Source organism: Neovison vison, chromosome X, assembly GCF_020171115.1.
Source record: "Neovison vison isolate M4711 chromosome X, ASM_NN_V1, whole genome shotgun sequence".
NCBI lineage: Eukaryota > Metazoa > Chordata > Mammalia > Carnivora > Mustelidae > Neogale > Neogale vison.
In genome coordinates this window covers 115,926,695-115,948,458 of record NC_058105.1, presented here as the reverse complement: position 1 = coordinate 115,948,458, position 21,764 = coordinate 115,926,695, and the positions used below count along the sequence as shown (strand labels likewise).

Here is a 21,764-nt window from a genome sequence, read left to right as displayed (position 1 = left end):
ATGTATTTCACGTTAAACACAACGTACACATCATGCAAATGAGGCATCACCATGGTCACAATGATGCTGTGAGGTACAACAGATCACAACAAAACAAACATTTAGCAAAATAAAGCTATAGGAAAGATGGAGAGGCATTTTTTGAAAGTCAGACCATGCTATCATTTTCTGTGTGCTTGTCATAAAAGGGATTTTCCCCCGATATGCATCAAGATCAATGGCACTGCATTACTGGAGGCATGTATTTTATTTAATATATACACATACACAAACATACACAGTTTCCATAACTAATAAAGTCTTAAACTGTAGTGGGTTTTAAAAGCACATGAACAAGATTACTATCGAGACTTCTTTTTATCTCCTTGTTGCAAACCTCAGTCAAAATTACGGATCTTTTCCAAACGCTTTATTGTACAAGTCAAAAAAAGTTTCAGAGAAGGCCATTTTAATCTGAAAGTCACATTTCACCACAAGAAATAAAATTAAGAAAACACATTATTATATGTGTTCTGAAAATGTGCATGAAACACATGGAGTGTACATTCTAGTGTCATTTGTCCCCCGTTCGGATGTTTTTATACTGAAGTCTATTAAAGTGATGTATTGGGTCCAGTTGAGGGCCCCCTTATTCCAGAGCACTATCCTTTTCATTTGTGTCTGGCTTCAACAGAGTTGAGCAAACACAGGAGCAAACAAACAAGGACCTGAAGATCCAGGAGAAAAGCAATAGCAACAACATGAAAACCAACCACCTGTGCATGAGACACAAAATTCATTCAAACTTCCTTCGGTCCCAAAGCTGCTTGATGGCTTGGGAGGTTTTTTTAAGGTTCAACAATGACAAGATCCTTGCCAGACTGAGGTGCCCACATCTATAAGAAAATGCGTAAGTGAACAGAAATCATCCCGCACTGCTTGTTTCCATAATCAACCAGACTTACTCCATTAGGTCCCCAAGGAGTAATGCGGGGCAACACATTTTACAGGTGGCTAAGCTTAATAATAAAAAAAGCTTCTTGATAGTAACTTCCAACAAAGACACCCCAGAGAAGGGAGAAAACCCTCTGGAATTTCATCTTCGAAACAGAGACAAGGAGATAAGCAGCCCAAGTTCAGTATATATGCTTAAGCAGAGTCTGGGTTAACGTCTAGAATATTTACAGGAAAAGACACCTACATGTTTAGGTACTCCAGCTTTGGGAATAAGAACAGTTATAAGGTGAATTTCCAACACAGAACCACCTGGGTTATTCAGAGGATCACTATGATAATAAAGTAGTACAGGAAGCGCTTTATCAGCAGCTGAAGCTCATAAATAGATCTGTAACATGAAATTTTGCTAAAGCCCAACAAGGCCAGCGTTCCAAGGTTTCTACCAAGAGTGGCCAGGGTTTGAGTTTGACATACTAACTAGGAGTATACAGTTACATTTTGATCTAATAATTTGGAATCCAGGGATTTAGGACAACAGAAGCTTCTTCAGAGGACCGGCAGCTCGGATTTGACTACCAGCAGCTTCATGGGTTCTCCAAACACCACCTGTGTCAATTCAAAAACAAAACCAGGTGAGATGAATGAAGAGACCACGTTGTACCTATTCTCTCTCACTAAAATGATCACATTGTCTGGGACTTTCTACCTTCTTGATTATATTTTCCTTGGTTCATAAAGTATTTTTCAGCTGAGGTGCTACAGCACTTTGGGTAGAACTATTCTATTAGGTGGCCAAATTCTCTTTGGTTGGGAATGTCCTAAAACCTGCAGGATGCCTAAAGTCCTGCTTTCCAAATGGCAGTGCTACCCCCAGCTACTGTGACAATGACCCCCCCAACATATTTTAAGATTTCAGAAGAGAACTCATTTTGAGAAGCCAAATGCAGTCAAAACAAACAAAACACATGCTTATTTATGTTTATCTCTATCCCATTCTTTGTATTTTTTAAGGTTTTTATTTTAATCCTATTAACAGTATACTGTTCATTTCAAGGATACAGTAGAGTGAGTCAGCACTTCTGTAGGCCACCGGTAACCCGGTGCTCATTAGGACGAGTGCCCTCCTTCATTCCCATCACCAGTCTCACCCACCACCCCCCCCCACCTCCCCTCTGGTAACTGTTTGTTCCTTGCAGTTAAGAGTCTGTTTCTTCTTTGCCTCTTCCCCCTCCCCTTTGCTTGTTTTGTTTCTTAAATTCTACGTATGAATGAAATCACATGGCATTTTTCTTTCTCTTGCTGATTGATTTCACTTAGCATAATACTCTCTAGGGACACGGTTTATTCTAAAAATTACCTGGCATGCATTCCCTTTCATGTGTGAAAGGGCCACACCTTCTTTCCCAAAACTCAAGAGAAGAGATGCACCCTGTACACCCCAAAGTTGAGCACAGGCAAATGTACACAAAATACAATGACCTTGATTATGTGGCCTCCCCAACCTGTTTCCTCATTTGATTTTACTTAAGTAATCTTTGCACTCAACATGGGGTCAAAAACCCTGAGATCAAGAATCTCATGCTCCTCTGACTGACCCAGCCAGGAGCCCCAAAATAGACTAATATTCTTTTTAGTAGGCGCTACGCCTAACATGGGGCTTGAGCTCCTAACCCTATGATCAAGAGCTCTACTGACTGAGCCAGCCAGGCACCCCATGTTTCCTCATTTGAGAAACAGAAAGGTTGGACTGTATCATATCAGGCATTAAAGTTCTGTTATAGGAGTGGAGCATAAGGGACATTTAACTCTAGGAAACAAACTGAGGATCGCTGGAAGGGAAATGGGTGAGGGGATGGAGTAACTAGGGGGTGGGCATCAAGTAGGGCACATGATGCAATAAACACTGGGTGTTATATGCAAATGATGAATTACTGAACTCTACCTCTGAAACTAATGATACACTATATGTTAGTTAATTGAATTAAGATGAGATTTTAAAAAAAGAAAGTGAGAGTGTGAGGAGAATATAGAAATGTTTTGAAGAGTCTGAAATGGGAGGACAGTTGGAATCAAGTTATGAAAGGAACCGATGACAGATTCTAATTATGTTTTCATCATCAAAACAAATAAGCCCCAAACTGAAGTAAATCTAATGTGAGGTATGTATAACTAAGTCACCCAAATGCAGAGTGTTTAGAACTCATTTTGGCAAGAAAAAAGGCCAAAGGTGGTGAACATAAGCTTTAGGACGCAAACATCAATTCTCCATTCCCCGACTCCCTCAGGTGTGATCCAAGAATAAATATTCGCTTTAAAAGATTGCAGAACGGGTCAACAGAACAGCAAATCATTTGGCCAAAAGCTCATCACCACATATAAATTATTGTAGCTAGAATGTGGGATGGCACTGAGAGAAACTAGGGGAGACATTCATTTTACTAATACCACCTTGCACCACCATTACAGCATTCTCTCTTTCCCGCTAAAAATGGTGCTACTCCAGACAGACGGCTGGTGGAACTGTTAGCAGTGCTTCTCAACACACACACCCATCCACGAACCCCAAAGAGCAGGGGCAGGCATGGTGGCGAATGGCAGTGAAGGTGCTCAAAATCCATCTCAATTATTGTGTATGTGTTGCAGTACATACTATATACAGGTTTTCCCCCCATCTGAAAGAACATTCCTATGAAACCTTTTGTAATGGCATATGGTGAAGAAGCAATCATCACTAACTTACATGAAAAAAATTTGGGGCACTTCCAGACTCCGAAAATAACCTCTTAGGCTTTTCTGATACTTTAGGACACCTCTTGCCAATGGATGTGCAAAATAAACGGCGATAAAGCACAGAGGCTTACTGACAGCGCAAAGCTACGGCAGCTGAATGCTGAGTGCGGCTGTCCGGAAGGAGCCCGGCCCAGCCCCCCTCACTGCCTCTCTGACAGCTGGCGGCAAGGTGAACGCTGAACACTATTTGCACATTTTGCCTCTTTTTTTTTTTTTTTTTTTTTGGTAAAAGCGAGAACCCTCTTTGGATTGCTTTCAGTTACTCTAAACAGGTACTAACATAGATCTTTAATAAACTACATTTTGCATAGTGTGGAACTTTTGGAAAAACAGGTGGTATCTGTATTCATATTCACGTTTGTATTTTTCAAATAAAACTGACCATGGAAGAGATGGAATGATGTTTACCCCACCTTCACAAACCCCAGGTGGAGAGGTATAAATTTAGACTCTAAGCAAAAGACTGTACTGTACCTTTCATTAAAGAGAGGTATTTGTCAACAGAAGGTGTTCAGAGTATTTTCTTGGCCAGGACTGTTAAATCCTTCAATCAGATTTTTGTTACAGTCATCCAGGCTGAGATTTTCACTGGATCGCTTGGGGTACATGGGGGGGCCAGTGAAATCTAAGAGATCTTGAAGAGCTCGGGCATTACCAGTTCCATTTTGGTCCAGAGACACCCCAGGAATCATTTCACTTACTGGTGAAAATTCTGGGATAGAAATAAGCTCTTCCTTTGAAACAGGACTGGAATGTGGGGAGGGGGAAGAGAAGGACAGAAGAAGAAAGAGAAAGGCAAAAATTAATTGTATTTGCAATATTTGGTTATATTACTTTTCTAGAGAAGATGGAGTTAGAATTAGAGTTGGTGTGAAATGTACTAAACAAAATACAAGTTAGTTCAGCTCTGAGACTCTGACAGAAAAGGCCCCCATGGAGAACAAGGGAAGTGGACTGAGCAGAGTTGTGAAGGCCAAGCTCACACTTCCACAGGAAGAAAGAAAATAAAAACTAAAGGCACCAGCACTGTGGAGAAGCCAAGCACTTCCAAAATCTTTAAAATGGAAAAACCAAATAGAAAGCCAATGCTAAAAAAAAAAAAGAAGAAGAAGAAGAAAGAAAGAAAGAAAGAAAGCCAATGCTAGGAGTTAAAACTGAGCTGAGGAAGGGCTCTACTCAGCACTGGAGCTTCTGGTGCCGCTTTTCTCAAGAGGTGCTACTTTTGAAGAGCTGCTTTTTCTCCCCTGGCCTCAGTTTCTCTGCTGTACAATGGGGTGAACAATCATTTCTTCATACCAGCGCTCCTGTGAGCGTGATGTGATCATACCGAGGAAGTCTGTGTGGAGCCACCTGGTGTAAGCATTCAGTTTAGGTGGGAGCCATTATTAGCCAGGACCCCACCATCCACCCACCACCGGCAGAGCAGATCTTTCCCAAGTTCCCTCTCTCAAGTAAGGCCCCACTCCACCCTGACTTATCCAGCTCCTGCCCACCAGGCCTGGCTCTCCATCTCCTAGAGATGGAAGAAGGAGTTTCACAGCTGTGTCAACCACCCGCCTAGCTCAGATGAGTGGCGGGCTGGCGTGTGAGGTCCCATCACTCGGAGTCTTTCTTAACAGCCAGAGTAAGGCTGCTGCCAGGCTCGACTGTTCTTTTCTTCCTTGATAAGATCTGAGAGAAAAATCTATAAAAACCAGTTGAACTGAAAAACTCAGAAAACCCATCTCCCTCATACTCAGCCTAGTTAAGGGGTAGTAGAAGACCTGCCATCACCTCTGGTGGCCGGAGCCTGGGCAAACTGCCCGATCAGCAGAAAACCCCACCCCATCTCCACCTCACTTCACTTTCTCTCCCTGGATTTACAGAGCTGGTCAGAGCATGAGGAGGAGAAAAGGCCACAAGTCTGTGTGCAACTTCCAGGAGTCATCTCTCTTTAAATGCAGAGACGGCCACAGGAGAACTCGGAGCACACACAAAGCCCCTTCACTTCTTGAACCCTGGCGGGTGCTGTGTCTTATCCCATACCCCACTCCCAGAGACATAAAGAGTAAGCAGAGGTAGGCTCAACATGGGGCGGGGGCAGAGATGTGGTGTTAACTTTTAAGATGACTCAGCTGTTTTGCCCTAGTGGCTGAGGAGTGGATCTGAAGGATGCAAGGGCTGTCTCTGTAGAATTTGCTCTATTGGCGACGGGGTAATGGACCCTGGGTTTTTACATATCTGGCTCAAAGCCAGGAGGCACAAGCTGGGATATTTACAATCACTGTGCCCTAGGAAAGACCATCTTTCCCAGAGAGAGCTGAGAATTCACAGCCAAGGAGAGAACAGTAAGCTCTGGGGGGCTGGAGCTCCGACAGAACTTTTTCAAAACACTGTCACTGCCTCCTGACTCAGATGGCTGTCTCCACTCAACTGCCCTGCCCAAGGCTCTCTCTTGCAATGTCTCTGCCCCAACCACAGGCTAACTGAATTCTCCTTTTGATTGAGATTAATTTGCCAGGTGATATCATCTATAAACACACTAAAGAATTCCCAAGATTGCAGCATCTGAAAGCAAATGAGATTCCTTATCAAGTCCCCGCTGACAAGTCTACTGTAACATAAGACAGTGGACACAGTCCTGTTGGTGTTGCACTCAGATCCCCTTTAGCTGTAGGTACATCCAGCTCCCAGCTGCAGAGAGAGCAGGCTGCTAATAGCTCAGAGATGCCACCTCTTCTCTGAACACCCACCTTCAGCTGACAGGAGCCCTATGTCCACTGAAGTTATAACTGCATCCCCTACCTTGGGTGACCATGCTCAATGACTGATGGATACAGTGGCACAGAAGCTGCCTCCCTTAATCAGACCACTCTCTGGTAGAAGTTTATCCTCCAAATCTCCCCTATGACCAGCTGACAGAAGCCTTGCTTAGTGATTTTCCGTGCCCCATCCTGCTTCCCACCCTCCTCTTGCTCCAGAGAACTCTTTCCCTGTAAATCCCAAGCCTTTGAATACCTGTTCCAGGCTCTACTCCTTTTTTTAATATTTATTTTAGGTGAGAAAGAGAGAGCGAGAGCACGCACACAGTGGGGTGAGGGGCAAGAGTATTCAAACAGACTCTCCGCTGACCACAGAGCCAGGCGTGAGGCTCAATCCCACGACCCATGAGATCATGACCTGAGCCAAAACCAAGAGCTGGATGCTCAATCCATTGAGCTACCCAGGAACCCCTCCCAGGCTCTACTCCTAGGGAACCCGACCTAAGACCCTGATAAACCAGTGACAGCTTTCCTAAATGTCAATGGAACCTACTTTAGTTGATTCAGGTGTTTAAAAGAAAAAAAAAGTCAATGAAGAGGCAGTGGAGGTGTTTGGAGAAGAGGTGAAGCTCACATGCAAAATAAATCAACTTACCTCACATCCATAGACTGAACCTCTTCAGTTGAATCATCCAGACTGTTTGATTTCCCATCAAGGGTGTCCAGATGAACAAGTCCCCCAACTGGTTTAAGCCCATTAGAGAAAATGTCTCGGGGAAAAGTTTCTGGGGTACTACGCCCCACACCATTAACTTCCTGGCAGTTGTTTAATCCATTTATTTCTGATTGAGAACACAAAGTCATTCTGTTAACCATAAAATATCCAGAACAATGAGCTAACAGAGGAAATATACATTGAAGCAATTAATTTAATCCTCTACTTTACCAGCAGTACAACATCTTTTGCCAAAAAAACCCACAACAAACGAACAAACAAACAAAAAAACACCCCGTGTCATCAGCTTCACACAGGGAAAAGAAAGGACTAATGACATCACCAGTGTCTGTGCAGGGCTCCTGACCCGCCCAGGAGGCTTGCTGTCTCATACTGTGCAGGTCCCCAGGCTCTGTAGAGCGTTTACTTGAGCCCCAAGGCAAAGGAAAAATGTAGAATGCTTCTGAGATGGACACACCCTTCTGATTTTGGTTGCCATGAAATAGTCACATCTAAAGAGTTTTAAGTATACCCAAGAGAGACAAGCTGGACTGCCCGAAGTGTGGGAGACAGTAGAAACCACCATGGAATAGCAGAGTCCATTCTGAATAGAACCTGACCAGCTGTTGAGCTCCCTGGAAGGTAGCACAGGCCAGCAGGTGGCCAGCTTTCTGTGGCGGGGCTAGTCGAGTTCCACTTTCTGAATGGACCTGACAGATGGGGACTCCACCAGAAGGGAAACTACACAGTCCCCTTCCAGCAGTAACGCTCTTAAGACCCACAGGTGCTTGTCCCCAGCAGGAAGTGCTATGAGCCTGGACCTGCTGAAAGGAACTCAAGAACCAGTTCTCACACTCACCTATTTTGTTTGGGACAACTGGTTTTGTCTTTTTTTCCACACACACAGCAGACTGAAGCTCCACCTTTGGGTCTTCTTTCTGAAAGCAGATATAGGGAAGGATGACTTTACACAGAAAGACAAGTGCTTCTGAAATGCATCAGAAGAGATTTGGAACTGTACTGAGCCATCTGCCTGTTCCAGGGTAATTCCTGGAATCTTTTGAGCTTATTACAAATCATCTGTGTTTCCCTTATTAATCTGTCAGCATTTCCTGATTTATTCAGGGACTACTAGGCCTCTCTCTGCATTCCCACCCCCACTTCTCAGAGGAAACTTTTCATTACCACCCTGTCTGAAACTCCTCTCTTAGACTTCTCTTTCCTTCCAGGTACGAACAGTCTCCTTAATCTAGCCAGGAACAAAGTAGGAAGAATTCAATTTTTCTGGCTTTTTCTCTCCAAGACATTTAATTCCACTGAATACACCATGTCATTCTTTCCTCCTCAGCCAATAAACTATTAAAATGGCACTCTGAACACCTACCTTCACTTCTGGAGACATATCACTCTTTCTTGTTCTCTTCATGATTTCATCAATTCTCTGGAAACCAAAAAGAACCAGGTAAGAGGACAATAAAACCAAATACACGTAAAAGCAGCTGGGTCTATAGGCAATTCCATATGTCAGAAAATTTATAAAAGAGAAATATCAGCAGAGAATGATTTCCACTGGTTTTGCAGATATACACCTCTGCCCTATAAACAAGATCAAATACTTGAGAAGTGAACTAGTACCTAAAATCAACAGTTTAGATTCCATTTTTTCCCTTCCTTTCCATAGGTTACCTAAAAACCAACAAATCACCACCTGCCATTCTAGAGGACAACCCTAGAGAAAGTAAAGCTGAGGTGCAGGTCGGGAGGGGAGGCCAGAGACTGGTCTCCTAACTCTCAGGCCTAAAGTAGTTCAAAGCCTGGGCTGGATCTACGATACCTTGGGAATGGAGCTTTATAATCAGTCTCCTTAAATCCAACTTTATCCCTAATTATTTAAATGTAAATGGATGAAACTCTCCAATGAAAAGACAAAGACTATGAAACTGGATTAAAATAACAAGTCTTAACTATATGCTGTTTATAAAAGACATACGGACATATATAGGTTCAAAGTATAAGGATGGAAAAATATTTACCATGTAGACACTAAGCACCAAAAAGGCTGACAAAGTGGACTTTCAGACAATTATTACTGGAGATAAAGATGTATTAGTGATAAAGGGGTCAAATCAATAGGAAAATTTAATAATCTGAAATATGTATTCACCTAAAAGCAAAGGTACAAAAACAAACAAAAGTTGGTAGAACTAGAAGAAGAAATGGCTAGATCCATAATCACCAATAGAGCTTTTAACATTCTTCTCTTAGTTACTAATAGAACAAGAGGAAAGAAAACCAATGGAGATAAAGAAGATTTGAACAGCACTACCAACAAACTTGACCTAATTAGGTAATTTTCCGATCACTCTACCCAACAACTGTAGAACAGAACTGGATTCATTTCCTGTTCTTGCCTCACCCTAACTCCTCCTGATCCTTGGCTCTTACCTTCTTCCTCTCCAGTCGCTCTTGCTCAATCTGCAGGATGATTTGCTCTCTTTCTAGACGCATCTGTTTAGCTGCCTCCTGGGCCTTTGCTTCTGCTGCTTCCTTCTGACAGAAACAGGAAAACCAAGGCACAGACTTTACTAAGCTGAGAAAACAGTGTTGTGGGATTCCTTGGGATATGCACATAACCTTCTACTTTATCATCTACCTCAAAGGGAATGTTGTTTCAATATTCAGTGTGGATTTACACAGCCTGTTCTATGACACAGCAGACGTGGCTGGGCCTCACTCACACACCCTTAGTCCACCATGCAAATTACCTACAGATATTTTCCATACTGCCTGCCAAGGTCTTTCTGTGCTTAAGGACAGTTTCTAGCCATGTGCATGTGACCAGGAACTTCAGAAACTTTTTTTTTCATTTCAAGATTTATTTATTTATTAGAAGGCGAGAACATGCACACACAGACCCAAGTGGAAGTGGGCAAAGGAGAAGGGAGAGGAAAAGGTAAAGAATCCCAAGCAGACTCCACACTGAACATGCAGCCTGATGTGGGACTCGATCTCATGACCCCAAGACCACAACTGGAGCCAAAACTAAGAGGTGGGTGCCCAATGAAATGAGCCACCCAGGCACTCCAGGAGTTTCAGAAACTTAATTCCCACAAGGAATGATCTACAGCCATGAGAGGCAAGAGCTAAAAGAGAAATAATCCAGTTTCCTCACCCCTCAGAGGGACAATTCTAAGGCATATGGCACGGTCTCTTAGAGAATGCCAAAGGGACTAACTCCCACTGGTCCACAGTAAGCTACTCCTTAGTTCACTTACATGGGTTTTCCTCTCACTTCCCTACCAGCTTCCTGGGATCTTATCCCAAATAAACTACTGGTACCCAAATTCTCATCCTAGCATCTACCTTTTGGGGGATGTGAACTGACATACAACAAATATTACAAACTTCACTTTTATTGTCCAAAGTAACTCACACTTAATAACCAGCCCAGTTAGTTTAAGGAAAAACTTCAAGTAAGCATTATAAGTTATTCAAATTTAACTCATTTTACCTAATATAAAGTCCTTAAGGAGAGTCCATATGAAGACTCATACAGTACCTGCTTTTCAATCATGACTTTTTCTTGCTTTTCCTTTTCTTGTTTTTCTTTTTCTTGCTCTTCTTTTAATAACAGCTCCTCCTTGGCCTTTCTCTTAGCCTCCTCTTCTGCCTTTCTTTTTTCTTCCTCTTCCTGCCGCTTCTTTTCCTCTTCTTGCTTACGGGCTTCCTCTTCTAGGCGAAGTTTTTCCTCCTCTGCCTTTCTTTTCAATTCCTCTCTCTCCAGCCTTCTGAGAACATAACTGTTGTTAGGAGAAGTTGACATTCTCAGAAGACAGACTATCAAAGAACTGTGTGCTGATAGGAGTACGTAAGGTTCAACACAGTCGCAGACATGTGCACTTGAGTTAGTATCCACTCAAGGAAATGACTCATCTTTCCCGAGAAGCAACTTCAGTCCACATATATATGTATGTATGTATGTATGTGTCTGTATTAGGGTTAACTTTAAATTCTGTTAATACAAAGAGTAATGAGGTACTGACTTGTGAACACACCATAATGAAGACACAAATGTTCCCTAGTCAAACAACGAATGACTACAGCTCCATCATTCTTACTTAATGACAATTCTTTAAAAACTAAGTGAAATAAATATTTAAAACTAATTAAAGCCCAAAAAACTAGAAATTTCTTGATGGTTACAATTGTGCCAGTCAGCAATTTAAGAGCACTGATGGCAAGCTCAAAAAGTTTACTTTGGGGGGGCGCCTGGGTGGCTCAGTGGGTTAAAGCCTCTGCCTTCGGCTCAGGTCATGATCCCAGGGTCCTGGGATCGAGCCCCGCATCGGGCTCTCTGCTCAGCAGGGAGCCTGCTTCCTCCTCCCTCTCTCTCTGCCTGCCTCTCTGCCTACTTGTGATCTCTCTCTGTCAAATAAAATAAATAAAATATTAAAAAAAAAAAAGTTTACTTTGGGTTCTAATTGCTACATGACTTCTGAAGTAGCAAGTGGAAGAAAACACTCAACAGAACCCTTATATTTAATACAGAAATTAACACCTATTTCTCACTTGTTTTACCAATCTTTAAAAATCTCTTTTAGCTTGGGGTGCCTATGTGGCTCAGTCAGTTAAGCATCTGACTCTGGATTTCGGCTAGATCATGATCTCAGGGTATGAGACTGAGCCCCACACACGCACCACACTAAGTGGGGAGTCTGTTTGTGATTCTCTTTCACCCTCTCCCTCTGCCCTCTCCCCACTCATGCTCTCTAAAATAAGTAAATAATTCTTTAAAAAACGAGGTGTTAAAAAATCTCTTTTATCTTTCTTTGTCACATGAAAATTAAATGACATTTAGAAATTTTTCATCCACAGATGAATGGTTGATAATAGAATGATAAAGAGCTCTAAGCAGTGAGGGAAAATCCTATAAAGTCTAAGTGCTTGTGGGATCCCTGGGTAGCTCAGTGGGTTAGAGCCTCAGCCTTCCGCTCGGGTCATGATCCCAGGGTCCTGGGAGTGGTCAGCATCAGGCTCTCTGCTCAGCAGGGAGTCTGCTTCCCCCACTCTTTCTGCCTGTCTCTCTGCCTACTTGTGATCTCTATCTGTCAATAAAATCTTTAAAAAAAAAAAGAAATCTGAAAACAAGCACTTAAAGATTTTATTTATTTGACAGAGGGAGAGATCACAAGTAGGCAGAGAGGCAGGCAGAGAGAGAGGGGGAAGCAGGCTCCCTGCCGAGCAGAAAGCCCGATGCGGGGCTCAAATCCCAGGACCCTGGGATCATAACCTGAGCCGAAGGCAGAGGCTTAACCCACTGAGCCACCTGGGCGCCCCTGTTTTTAGATTTCTAATGTTCTTCCTGTTCACAAATGTGTCATATTCCTCAACTATAAAAATAATGTAAGTAATCACACTCATCTTACAGTATGTTACTGAAAGGCAATATGACATATGGACAAGCCTGCACCTGAGGTATTTGGCTGGTTCAGTTGGTTAAGCGTCTGCCTTCGGCTCAGGTCATGATCCCAGAGTCCTGGGAACAAGCCCTGTGCCGGGCTCTCTGCTCAGCAGAGGCTCTGCTTCTCTCTCTGCCCCTCCCCCTGCTTGTGCGCTCTCTCTCTCTCTCTCTCTCTCTCTCTCTCAAATAAATAAATAAATAAACAAAATGTTAAAAAAAAAAAAAAAAGATTCTCTCTCTCCCTCTGCCCTCCCCCTGTCAAAAGATCAGGACTTTAAAAAGAACGTCCTCCTATCCTGCAGGAAATGTGGAGGCAATCAGCCTATGTATTACCAAGAAATACATACTGAAAGACACATACTCTACATGAGCAAAAGTTGCAGTGTTGAAATCCCTAAAAGCACTGCTGAAATTATTAAACAACAATTATTAAAAACAACTGAAATTATTAACAAACATTCTGGAGAACTCTGGACAAGAGCATTACAGGGCCTAATCAGAAAGAAACTCCAGGGACGCCTGGGTGGCTCAGTGGGTTAAGCCGCTGCCTTCGGCTCAGGTCATGATCTCAGGGTCCTGGGATCGAGTCCCGAATCGGGCTCTCTGCTCAGCAGGGAGCCTGCTTCCTCCTCTCTCTCTCTCTGCCTGCCTCTCTGCCTACTTCTTGTGATCTGTCTCTGTCAAATAAATAAATAAAACTTTAAAAAAAAAAAAAGAAACTCCAGTTCTTAGATTCCTCAATGAAAGACCAAATATGTCTAACATTAAGAGTATCAAAATGGTTGTGTTGTTAACAATAGTTATCCAAAGATTAATTAGGAGCACTGTTTTAGTTGTAGTTCTTATCCCTCATCTAATGAGACAGTTTGTCCTGAAGAAGTTAATACACTGTGTATGAATTAATGCACAGGCCACTTCATCTTTATCTTCATCTTCAGGTTCTGAAAAGCCATTCTGTTTCTTCTGTTTTACCATGAGGAGTTCAGAGGTGCCCAATGCACCCACACACAGTAAGTGATACATCCTCTTGGCCCCTAAGTCTCCCTAATCTTCACTGTCATGTACAACACACATTCCTTCCCACAGGCCCATTAGCCCTTGCTTGTCCCTCCTGTGACAGACAAAATACCCTCCATTAACCATACTCTGCTTCTCCTAAAGTAGGTGAAAACTATGTGAAACTGAGTCCCTCAATATCCTCTCCAAGGGCAAATATTCTTTCTCTACCTGCTTAAGAAACCAGAGAACATGGATTTGGCCATTTCTCCAATGTCCTGCTCCTGCAGGCTACCCATCCCCTTGCCCTTGCCATCTTGACCAAGTTCTATTTGGACTTCACAAGACCCATATGCAGTTCTATCACTCCTCTGTCTTAATTCCTGTCAGCTACTCCAAACTTACCCACTTTCCTTACCAGGTAGAAAGTACCAAAAAACTATGCGCTGTGGTCATCATTCAGCATTTAGCATATGCATCCCTTATCCCTGTCAATGGCCACAGGTGAGGGTCTTTGTGCAATGACCCCCCATCTCTCATCCTCCAGCCTTTGGCCCCTCTTGCACTTGTACCACATCCCTGACACATGCTCAGCCTTGAACTATTCAATCTGTGAACAAGATGTGGGTTTCATGATTCTCTCTCCCTTGTGTGCTTAAAAGTTTTCATTAAAAAAAAAAAAGCTTAGGGGCGCCTGGGTGGCTCAGTGGGTTAAGCCTCTGCCTTTGGCTCAGGTCATGATCTCAGGGTCCTGCGATCGAGCACTGAGTTGGGCTCTCTGCTCAGCGGGGAGCCTGCTTTCCCCTCTCTCTCTTTGCCTGCCTCCCTACTTGTGATCTCTCGCTCGGTCAAATAAATAAATAAAATCTTAAAAAAAAAAAAAAAGCTTAATCTTCAACATCCTGAACTTGTGCTTCTTTGTTCTGTTTTCACCCTGTCCTGCAGCACCTTCTCTCCTAACCTGCTCTGGAAATGCTGAATTTGAGATGCATTTGGGACACTCTCAAATGAAAGCATAATGTTGCTGAGATATGGCCTCTAGGATCTAGACCAGTGCTATTCAAGAGAACTTTCTTTTTTTTTTTTAATTTTTTTTTATTTTTAAAGATTTTATTTATTTATTTGACAGAAAGAGATCACAGTAGGCAGAGAGGCAGGCAGAGAGAGGGGAAGGGAAGCAGGCCCCTGCTGAGCAGAGAGCCCGATATGGGACTCGATCCCAGGACCCTGAGATCATGACCTGAGCCGAAGGCAGCGGCTTAACTCACTGAGCCACCCAGGCGCCCCTCAAGAGAACTTTCTGTGATGAGGGAAACGTTTTAGATATTTGTGCTGTCCAATAGGTAGCTACTCACCAGGTACCTATTGAGCACTAGAAATGCAGCTGGTACAGCTGAGAAACTGAATTTTACTTAATTTTAGCGCATCTGCATTTTGGTAGCCACATGGGACTGGTGGACAGCATAGCCCTGGCAGGAAACCAGGCCACAGCACAGAGTCAGAGGTCACCAGTGTACATGTGCTATTTACTCCCTCCCTCGTACCAGGAAGTACTGAAGGTTTTCAAAACAAGATGAAATTAGCTTCAGAAACAGATGCTAAATGAGGCAAAGGGAAAATGAGGGTAGAAGGGAAGATGAGAGCAGAGTTGGTTTAGCACATCAAATGCTCACATGAAACTGTTGTGTGAAGTGTGGGCCCTAAACCATTTGAAGCCAGAGGAAAGTGGCTGAACAGGATGGAGTACCACTGCTCACAGAGGGTTTGTCTGTGAAGCTGCCCAAGGGCTGAGGGCTGAGAGTCCAGGCAACATGTGAGGGGACGTGGTGTGGACAGAAGAGACTGAGAGGAGGGGCCAAAAAAGCAAGGGCAAGCTTGACAAGGTCAAAGTCAACAAAGAAATGGATTAAGAGTCTGGCAATTGGGAGGAATGGTGAGTGTGAGGTATGAAAATGAGTTGAATAAATAAAGACAGGAAGTACAATCAATCCTTTTTGGAGCGGGGCTGTGCAGGAAATGTGAGAGAGAGGGGGGGTGATTATTAGAAGGTAAAGAACTCCCTCTTCCTAAGCATACAGTCACAATCATGTTACTTACCTGCTTAGAACCTGCAATCACCCAGGCCTGTCATTTGAGGTCCCGTGATTCATCTTTACCTCCTGTGACCTCTCTTCACAAATCCTATGGCCCCCACAAACCAGCCCAAACACACCACTCAACAAAAAGATGTGTCACTGTTGACCAGAACGCTGGAGGTGGGAAAATCATCCCAAAAAAGTACAGAATTTGAAGAAGGGATAAATAAGACCTACTGCTCATCCATATATATATATATCAGCAAACCTGTAATTACAGACCACAAAAGACTTGCCAAGGTCACTTAAGAATTAAGGCTATTCTATTATTTATCACTCAAAATTCAGTACCAGTCTTAAAGTGCTGTGGCATGGCTTGCTTTCAGTCAAGTTAACTCTCTAAACATATTGGACTGCACTGTGTGACTACCCTGAAAGCTTCCTTATCAATTTAATGATAAAATCCACCTTGTCCTTCAACGTGCATTCTTTTCTGAATGCAAAGATCAGAAAAGGCTGGACTGCCTGTCCAAAAGCAGCTTGACCAAAGCACCCTGGTACTAACACCACAGTGGTTCTCACTCTTTGGTGAGCTATTAAAACAGGATAGGGCCTATGCCTCATATTTTCATTGCACTTGCCAGATGGTTCCGACCCCTCCGTCCCATATTTAAAGACCACTACCATGATGTCCTCTGTTGTGCTCTAGGAATGGAGTCCCTCTACCTTGCTGCTTGTGGACAATGACATCAACTTTCACTCCATCTAAGGGTCTTTACTCAACCTTCCTTCTCACCTGGGGGTCCATGTTAGGATAATTTAAGGAAAAAACATGATTTGGGAAGCAGACTCAAGATCTTTACCTCTGGAACCTCCTATCTTCAGAGAGAATCTCATTCCACGAACAGAGCTCAAACTCCCCTGATAGCTCTATAAGGCCTCACTGGTCCTAGAGTCCAAGGGGAGAATGGGAAGCTATTGGTAATATTTAGATCCAAGAGCTATGAGTTTCCAAATAGTCGTAAAAGGGCAATGTTCCATTGCTGTTAATTACACCTACTAGAAGACGCAGTCTCCCGAATACCTGCCACGCAGACCTGTACTTCTGCCCAGTTTGTGTCAATAGTCAAACCCTAGAAAGAAAGGTGGGTTGCTCTTTCTACCACAGCCTTTTACGTGAGATGGCGATGAAACTCTGAGCAGCGCCACACCTGTCCTGTTCTTCCTTCTCCAGTCGTTCCTGCTCCTCCTGCTCCTTCTGCAGCCGGGCCTGTCGTCTCTTTTCAGCCAGGATCTTCGCAGCCTCTCCTGCATCAGTGGTGCCTGCTGTAGGTTTTCCTGGGGCTGCATGAGAGGAAAAGATCATGGGAAATGAAATACTGGTTGCACTCACACAGGTAGCTGCCACTTGGAAACAAAAAGTCCAACTCAGCGGGTGACAGGAAATGCTGCTGGGATGAGCGCAACTGGCCACTGAGCAGAGAAGTTGGAACAAGACGGTTGTGACCCTGTGAATGAATCTCCCAGTGGAGGGTAGCAGAAAGGTGGGGAGGAGAGATAGGGGGATAGCGTGACCCACAAGAGCCACCACCGCAGTGCCCATCTGGGTGAACACACTGTAACTCTTGTAAAAGCTTGAAAGACTAAAGACCTTCCTGGTGGGAAGTGCTGATGCTGGCTGGAAGCAGCTCAACAGTCCCATGAGCTTCCAAAGCCATGACCTGCTTCAGTTCATCCTCTAGGAGACCCATAGGAGACCACAGGAAGGACTCAGGGGCAATGTGCAAGCTAGAGAAAACAGCATGAGGGCATGAAGTTACCCCAGGGAAATATCTCTTTCCTTCCCCCACACATGGATCTGGGCAGAGAGAGAATGAGCTTGTAGAAGCCAAGCCCTGGGGCAGCACCGACAAGAAGAGCCTACCTCCACTGCTCTCGGCCTTCCCTCCTGTGGCCACAGGCTTCTCAGTGACATGCTTGTCCAGAAGATTCTTCTCAGTGACATGCTTGTCCACCACATGCTTCTCAGTGTCATGCTTGTCCAGAAAATGCTTCTCAGTGACATGCTTGTCCAGAAGATGCTTCTCAGTGACATGCTTGTCTACCACATGCTTCTCTGGGGCTTCCTCTCCATGCAGGCCAGCTGCCTGCTGAGCCAGGGCACCTTCCCTTTCCTTATTGCTCTTCTCTTTCTCTGCTTTCCTCTTGGGTGTTTCCTGGCTGGGAAAGGTGGGACCGCGGTACTTCACAGGAGACCCTGGGTATGGCGGCTTCATATTCTTTGGAGACTGTGGATACACTTTAGATGTTGCCCTGGAAAACCAAAAGCATGCCTGAAGAGGATTCTGGACCCTGACCACACAACCTCTCGGTTCCTAGTGGGCTTGGTTCTGAAAAGCTGAACAATTTCATCCTTCAAGAGGAACAAGTGGAAGGCTTATTAGCACACCCAAAGTCCTTGTAGTACTATCACCCTAACAGCAACATAGGAATCGCTAAGATACCCCTGGTAGAAGGGACAAGACTTTAGGAAGCCCAGCTGCTGAGGCCATGTCCTAACTTCACTGAAGTTTGTGAGGATAAAGTTTTAGGCACTGTCCTACCTCTTTTTTTTCTTTTTAAGATTTTATTTGTTTATTTGACAGAGAGAGGGACAGCGAGAGAGGGAACACAAGCAGGGGGAATGGGACAGGGAGAAGCAGGCTTCCCGCTGAGCAGGAAGCCTGATGCAGAGCTCCATCCCAGGACCCTGGGATCATGACCTGAGCTGAAACCAAGAATCGGACATTTCATCGACTGCACCACCCAACTGCCACTTAGCCAGTAAGTGTACAGTTCAGTGGCATTAAGTATGTTTACAATGTGGTACAACTATCACCACTGTCCATCTCCAGAGCTCTACACCTACGAAACACAAACTCCCTATTCCTGCCTCCCTCAGCCCTTGGCAACCACCTTTCTGCTTTCTCTCTGTAGGAATCTGACCACTCCAGGTTCCTCATAGAAGTGAAATCATGTCATATATGTCCTTTTGTGTCTGGCTAATTACACTCAACATAATGTCTTCAAGATCCCTGGTTTCTTTTTTTTAATTCACCTTTACTGAAGTATTATTGATATCCAGTTCCTTTCTATGTGCCAAGGAACCAACTCTGCCAAGAAATGGGGGTTAAAGTTGTCTTTTTTTGAGGTTCTTAAGATCTAAAAGCATCTCTCTTGCTACTGGAAAGATGTGAAAGCTGAGGACAAGTCTACTGTCACTCAGGGAAATATTGCTTTGGTAAAATGCAGGAGCCTGTCTTATGTTGAAAAAAGGTCCATTATAATAAGTACACTGGTCTAGGCTTGGCTCCTGGTGAGTGCTAGGTGTTGAAGATACAGGTAACAACCTAGCTTCAGAAGCTGAGTTTACCCAGATGGTTGCACAGGGAAGAGGCATTTGCAAAGTTACTTTAGGAAGTAGTAATCTGTACATAAATTACAAATCATCACTCTCAATCCTGTAGCAGACTGAACCATATGGAACTGCCAATATTCAACTGTTTTTGATCTACAAAAATGGCAAAAAAAAAAAAGGCAACTCAACATAATATTAAAGGCCCATTTATCACCACAGGCTTAAGAGATACCTAATCAGGGGCGCCTGGGTGGCTGTCATTAAGTGTCTGCCCTCCGCTCAGGTCATGATCCCCGGGTCCTGGGATGGAGCCCCACATCGGGCTCCCTACTTGGCGGGAAGCCTGCTTCTCCCTCTGCCACTCCCCCTGCATGTGCTCCTGTTCTCTTTGTCTCTCCCTGTCAAATAAATAAATAAAATCTTTAGAGAATCTTTAAAGAAATATTATATTTATTTGAGAGTGAGAGAAAGAGCGTGAGCATGAGCAGGGGGAGAGGCAGAGGGAGAGTGACAAGCAAGCTCCACATTGAGCTGGGAGCCCAAAACAAGGCTCAAACCCAGGACCCTGGGATCATGGCCTGGGCCTAAGGCAGACCCTTAACCAACTGAGCCACCCAGGCACCCCAAAATCCTTCTTAATTTTAAATCCTTTCAGCCCTACAGAATTGCAAGATTACACCAAAGAACTCCTCTATGCCTTTCATCCTATTAATGTTTAGCCATATTTGCTTCATCATTCCCATCCCCCTACTCACTTTCATTCACTCTCTACAGACACACTCTCACATAAAGATTTTTCCCAGAACCCTTTGAGAGTAAGTTGAAGACATCATGACCCTGATCTCGGGTATAAGCTATCTCTCAAAGTGATTCTGTCTGGCAGTGTATTTTCCAAAGATGATCACAAAAATATCTCCTCCGACATTATCTTCTGAGTTTCTTTCTCTATCCTACTGAATCTCAGATGGCCTGACTGCTTTGACCAATAAAACACAGCAGAGAAGGGAGGCTGTGCCAGTGCATGGCACAGTATTTAACTAGCGTGGCAGCTTCTACTTCCTGTTCCGGGCGATACTTGCTCTTGGGAACACTCTCTTAAAACTCAGTGCCATGCTGTGAGATGCCGAAGTACTACGGAGAGGCTATGTGTAGGCTTTCTATTCTGGTTCCCAGCCCCCACTGAGCTCCAGCCAATGCCCGGCGTTAACTGCCAGCCAGGGGAATGGGCTATCTCAGACTTGCAGCTCAGTCAGGACAGGTAACTGCAGCCCCAGGTGACATGGAGCCTATGGTGGAAGACTGCAAGTGAGAACCACCAGGTGAACCCAAGTCAAACCTCAGAAAAGCCACACAAAAGACCCCAAGACAGACCTTCCTGGTAAGCCCAAGTCACAGCTGTGAGAATTGTTAACAAATTGTTATTTTATGCTGCTAAATTTTGGGGGGTGGGTTATTACAGTAGCAAGAGGTTAACGAGACATTCCCCATCAGAATGACCAAAGTGACTTGAATATATTTCTAAAACCCTGAAACCATTAAAGGACATTTCACACTGAAGAATTAGGAGTACAGGCAGCGCCAACACTCAGAGACAGGGACAGGCTGAGCAAACACACATGACCACACTTGATTTCCTCTCTCTAGGTTACAAGAAGAAAGCTATGCTCCATCCACATCTTTGAGAGTGTTGCTGAAGCTAGTTTTCTAAAACCCATACAAGTACCCAACAATGCAAACAATGGAAATAAACTTGAACGCTTAAAAGAGCAATGCTATTAATATGCACTGCCACGGAACAGTGGCTTAATTTATCTGAGATCCATGAGGAGAACAATGCACTGTCAGAACCATTTATCACATGACCTGTCTGAGTTGCTGGATGGGGGTTCAAAAGGACGAACTAATTCACCGTTCAAAGCCACACCGCTTCCAGTATGCTTTAAAGATCACACACACACTTGATCTGCACAGAGGGGAGGTTGAAAATGTCACTCCAATTCGGATTTTGTGTGTGACACCGTTGTAAAACTCAAGGGTTTCTTTTTTCCTTTCTTCAATATTGAACATACAAAAAAATCTTTATAAAATAGGCAAAGTATGAAGAATGGTGTAACAAATACCCACACACCTAAAAACTAGTTCCAAAGAATCAGAATATTTCTATTCTGCCCCTCCCTGACCCCCTCCCCCTCCTACTCAGAAGTCATCATTACTTTGCATTTTATATTTGCCATTTTCTTACTCCTTCTAAACATTTTTACCACATTTATATCCTTAAAAACATGCTGGTTTTACACATCTGGGAACTCAATATAAATGTCCCTGTTGATATCTTTTTACAACTTCCTTTTACTGCTCAACTCTATGTTCCCGAGATCCACCCACCCACTGGTTGTGGGCAGCTGCGATCCATTCTTCTTCACTGCTGTAGAGGTTGGCTGAATTTTCAGAACTTACAGTCTACCTGACTTTCCACATTTCTCAGACCTGGTTCATATCCATTGTGGCTCATCCATTAATTTTTACCTGGGGAGAAATTATCTTTCTTTTTGAATGTCTCAAAATCAAGAAATGTTTGCTTCTCCTTAGACCTCTCAACTTTGTAATTCTGATTTAGAGGTACTGGAACAATTTCCTGTCCCCAGGGCACTTC

The 21,764-nt window shown here is 43.8% G+C and overlaps 1 protein-coding gene across 19 annotated transcripts in view; it reads right to left on the bottom strand.

Moving 5' to 3' along the window:
* Nucleotides 1-228: 228 nt before the first annotated feature.
* The window catches only part of MAP7D2 (MAP7 domain containing 2), a 96,101-nt gene continuing 74,565 nt past the window's right edge, over nt 229-21,764 (bottom strand). For 9 of the 19 annotated variants that reach the window (XM_044234895.1, XM_044234899.1, XM_044234904.1 and 6 more), the window contains 9 exons: nt 17,639-18,027; nt 16,926-17,058; nt 10,742-10,982; nt 9,628-9,732; nt 8,567-8,623; nt 8,042-8,120; nt 7,123-7,309; nt 4,201-4,473; nt 229-1,542 (listed from right to left, as the gene is read on the bottom strand). In XM_044234895.1, the coding sequence (XP_044090830.1) occupies nt 4,224-4,473; nt 7,123-7,309; nt 8,042-8,120; nt 8,567-8,623; nt 9,628-9,732; nt 10,742-10,982; nt 16,926-17,058; nt 17,639-18,027 (1,441 nt within the window). In that variant the 3' untranslated portion in view covers nt 229-1,542; nt 4,201-4,223. The remainder of the gene's footprint in view (nt 1,543-4,200; nt 4,474-7,122; nt 7,310-8,041; nt 8,121-8,566; nt 8,624-9,627; nt 9,733-10,741; nt 10,983-16,925; nt 17,059-17,638; nt 18,028-21,764) is intronic. The other 10 variants (XM_044234898.1, XM_044234910.1, XM_044234912.1 and 7 more) reach the window with 4 other exon arrangements.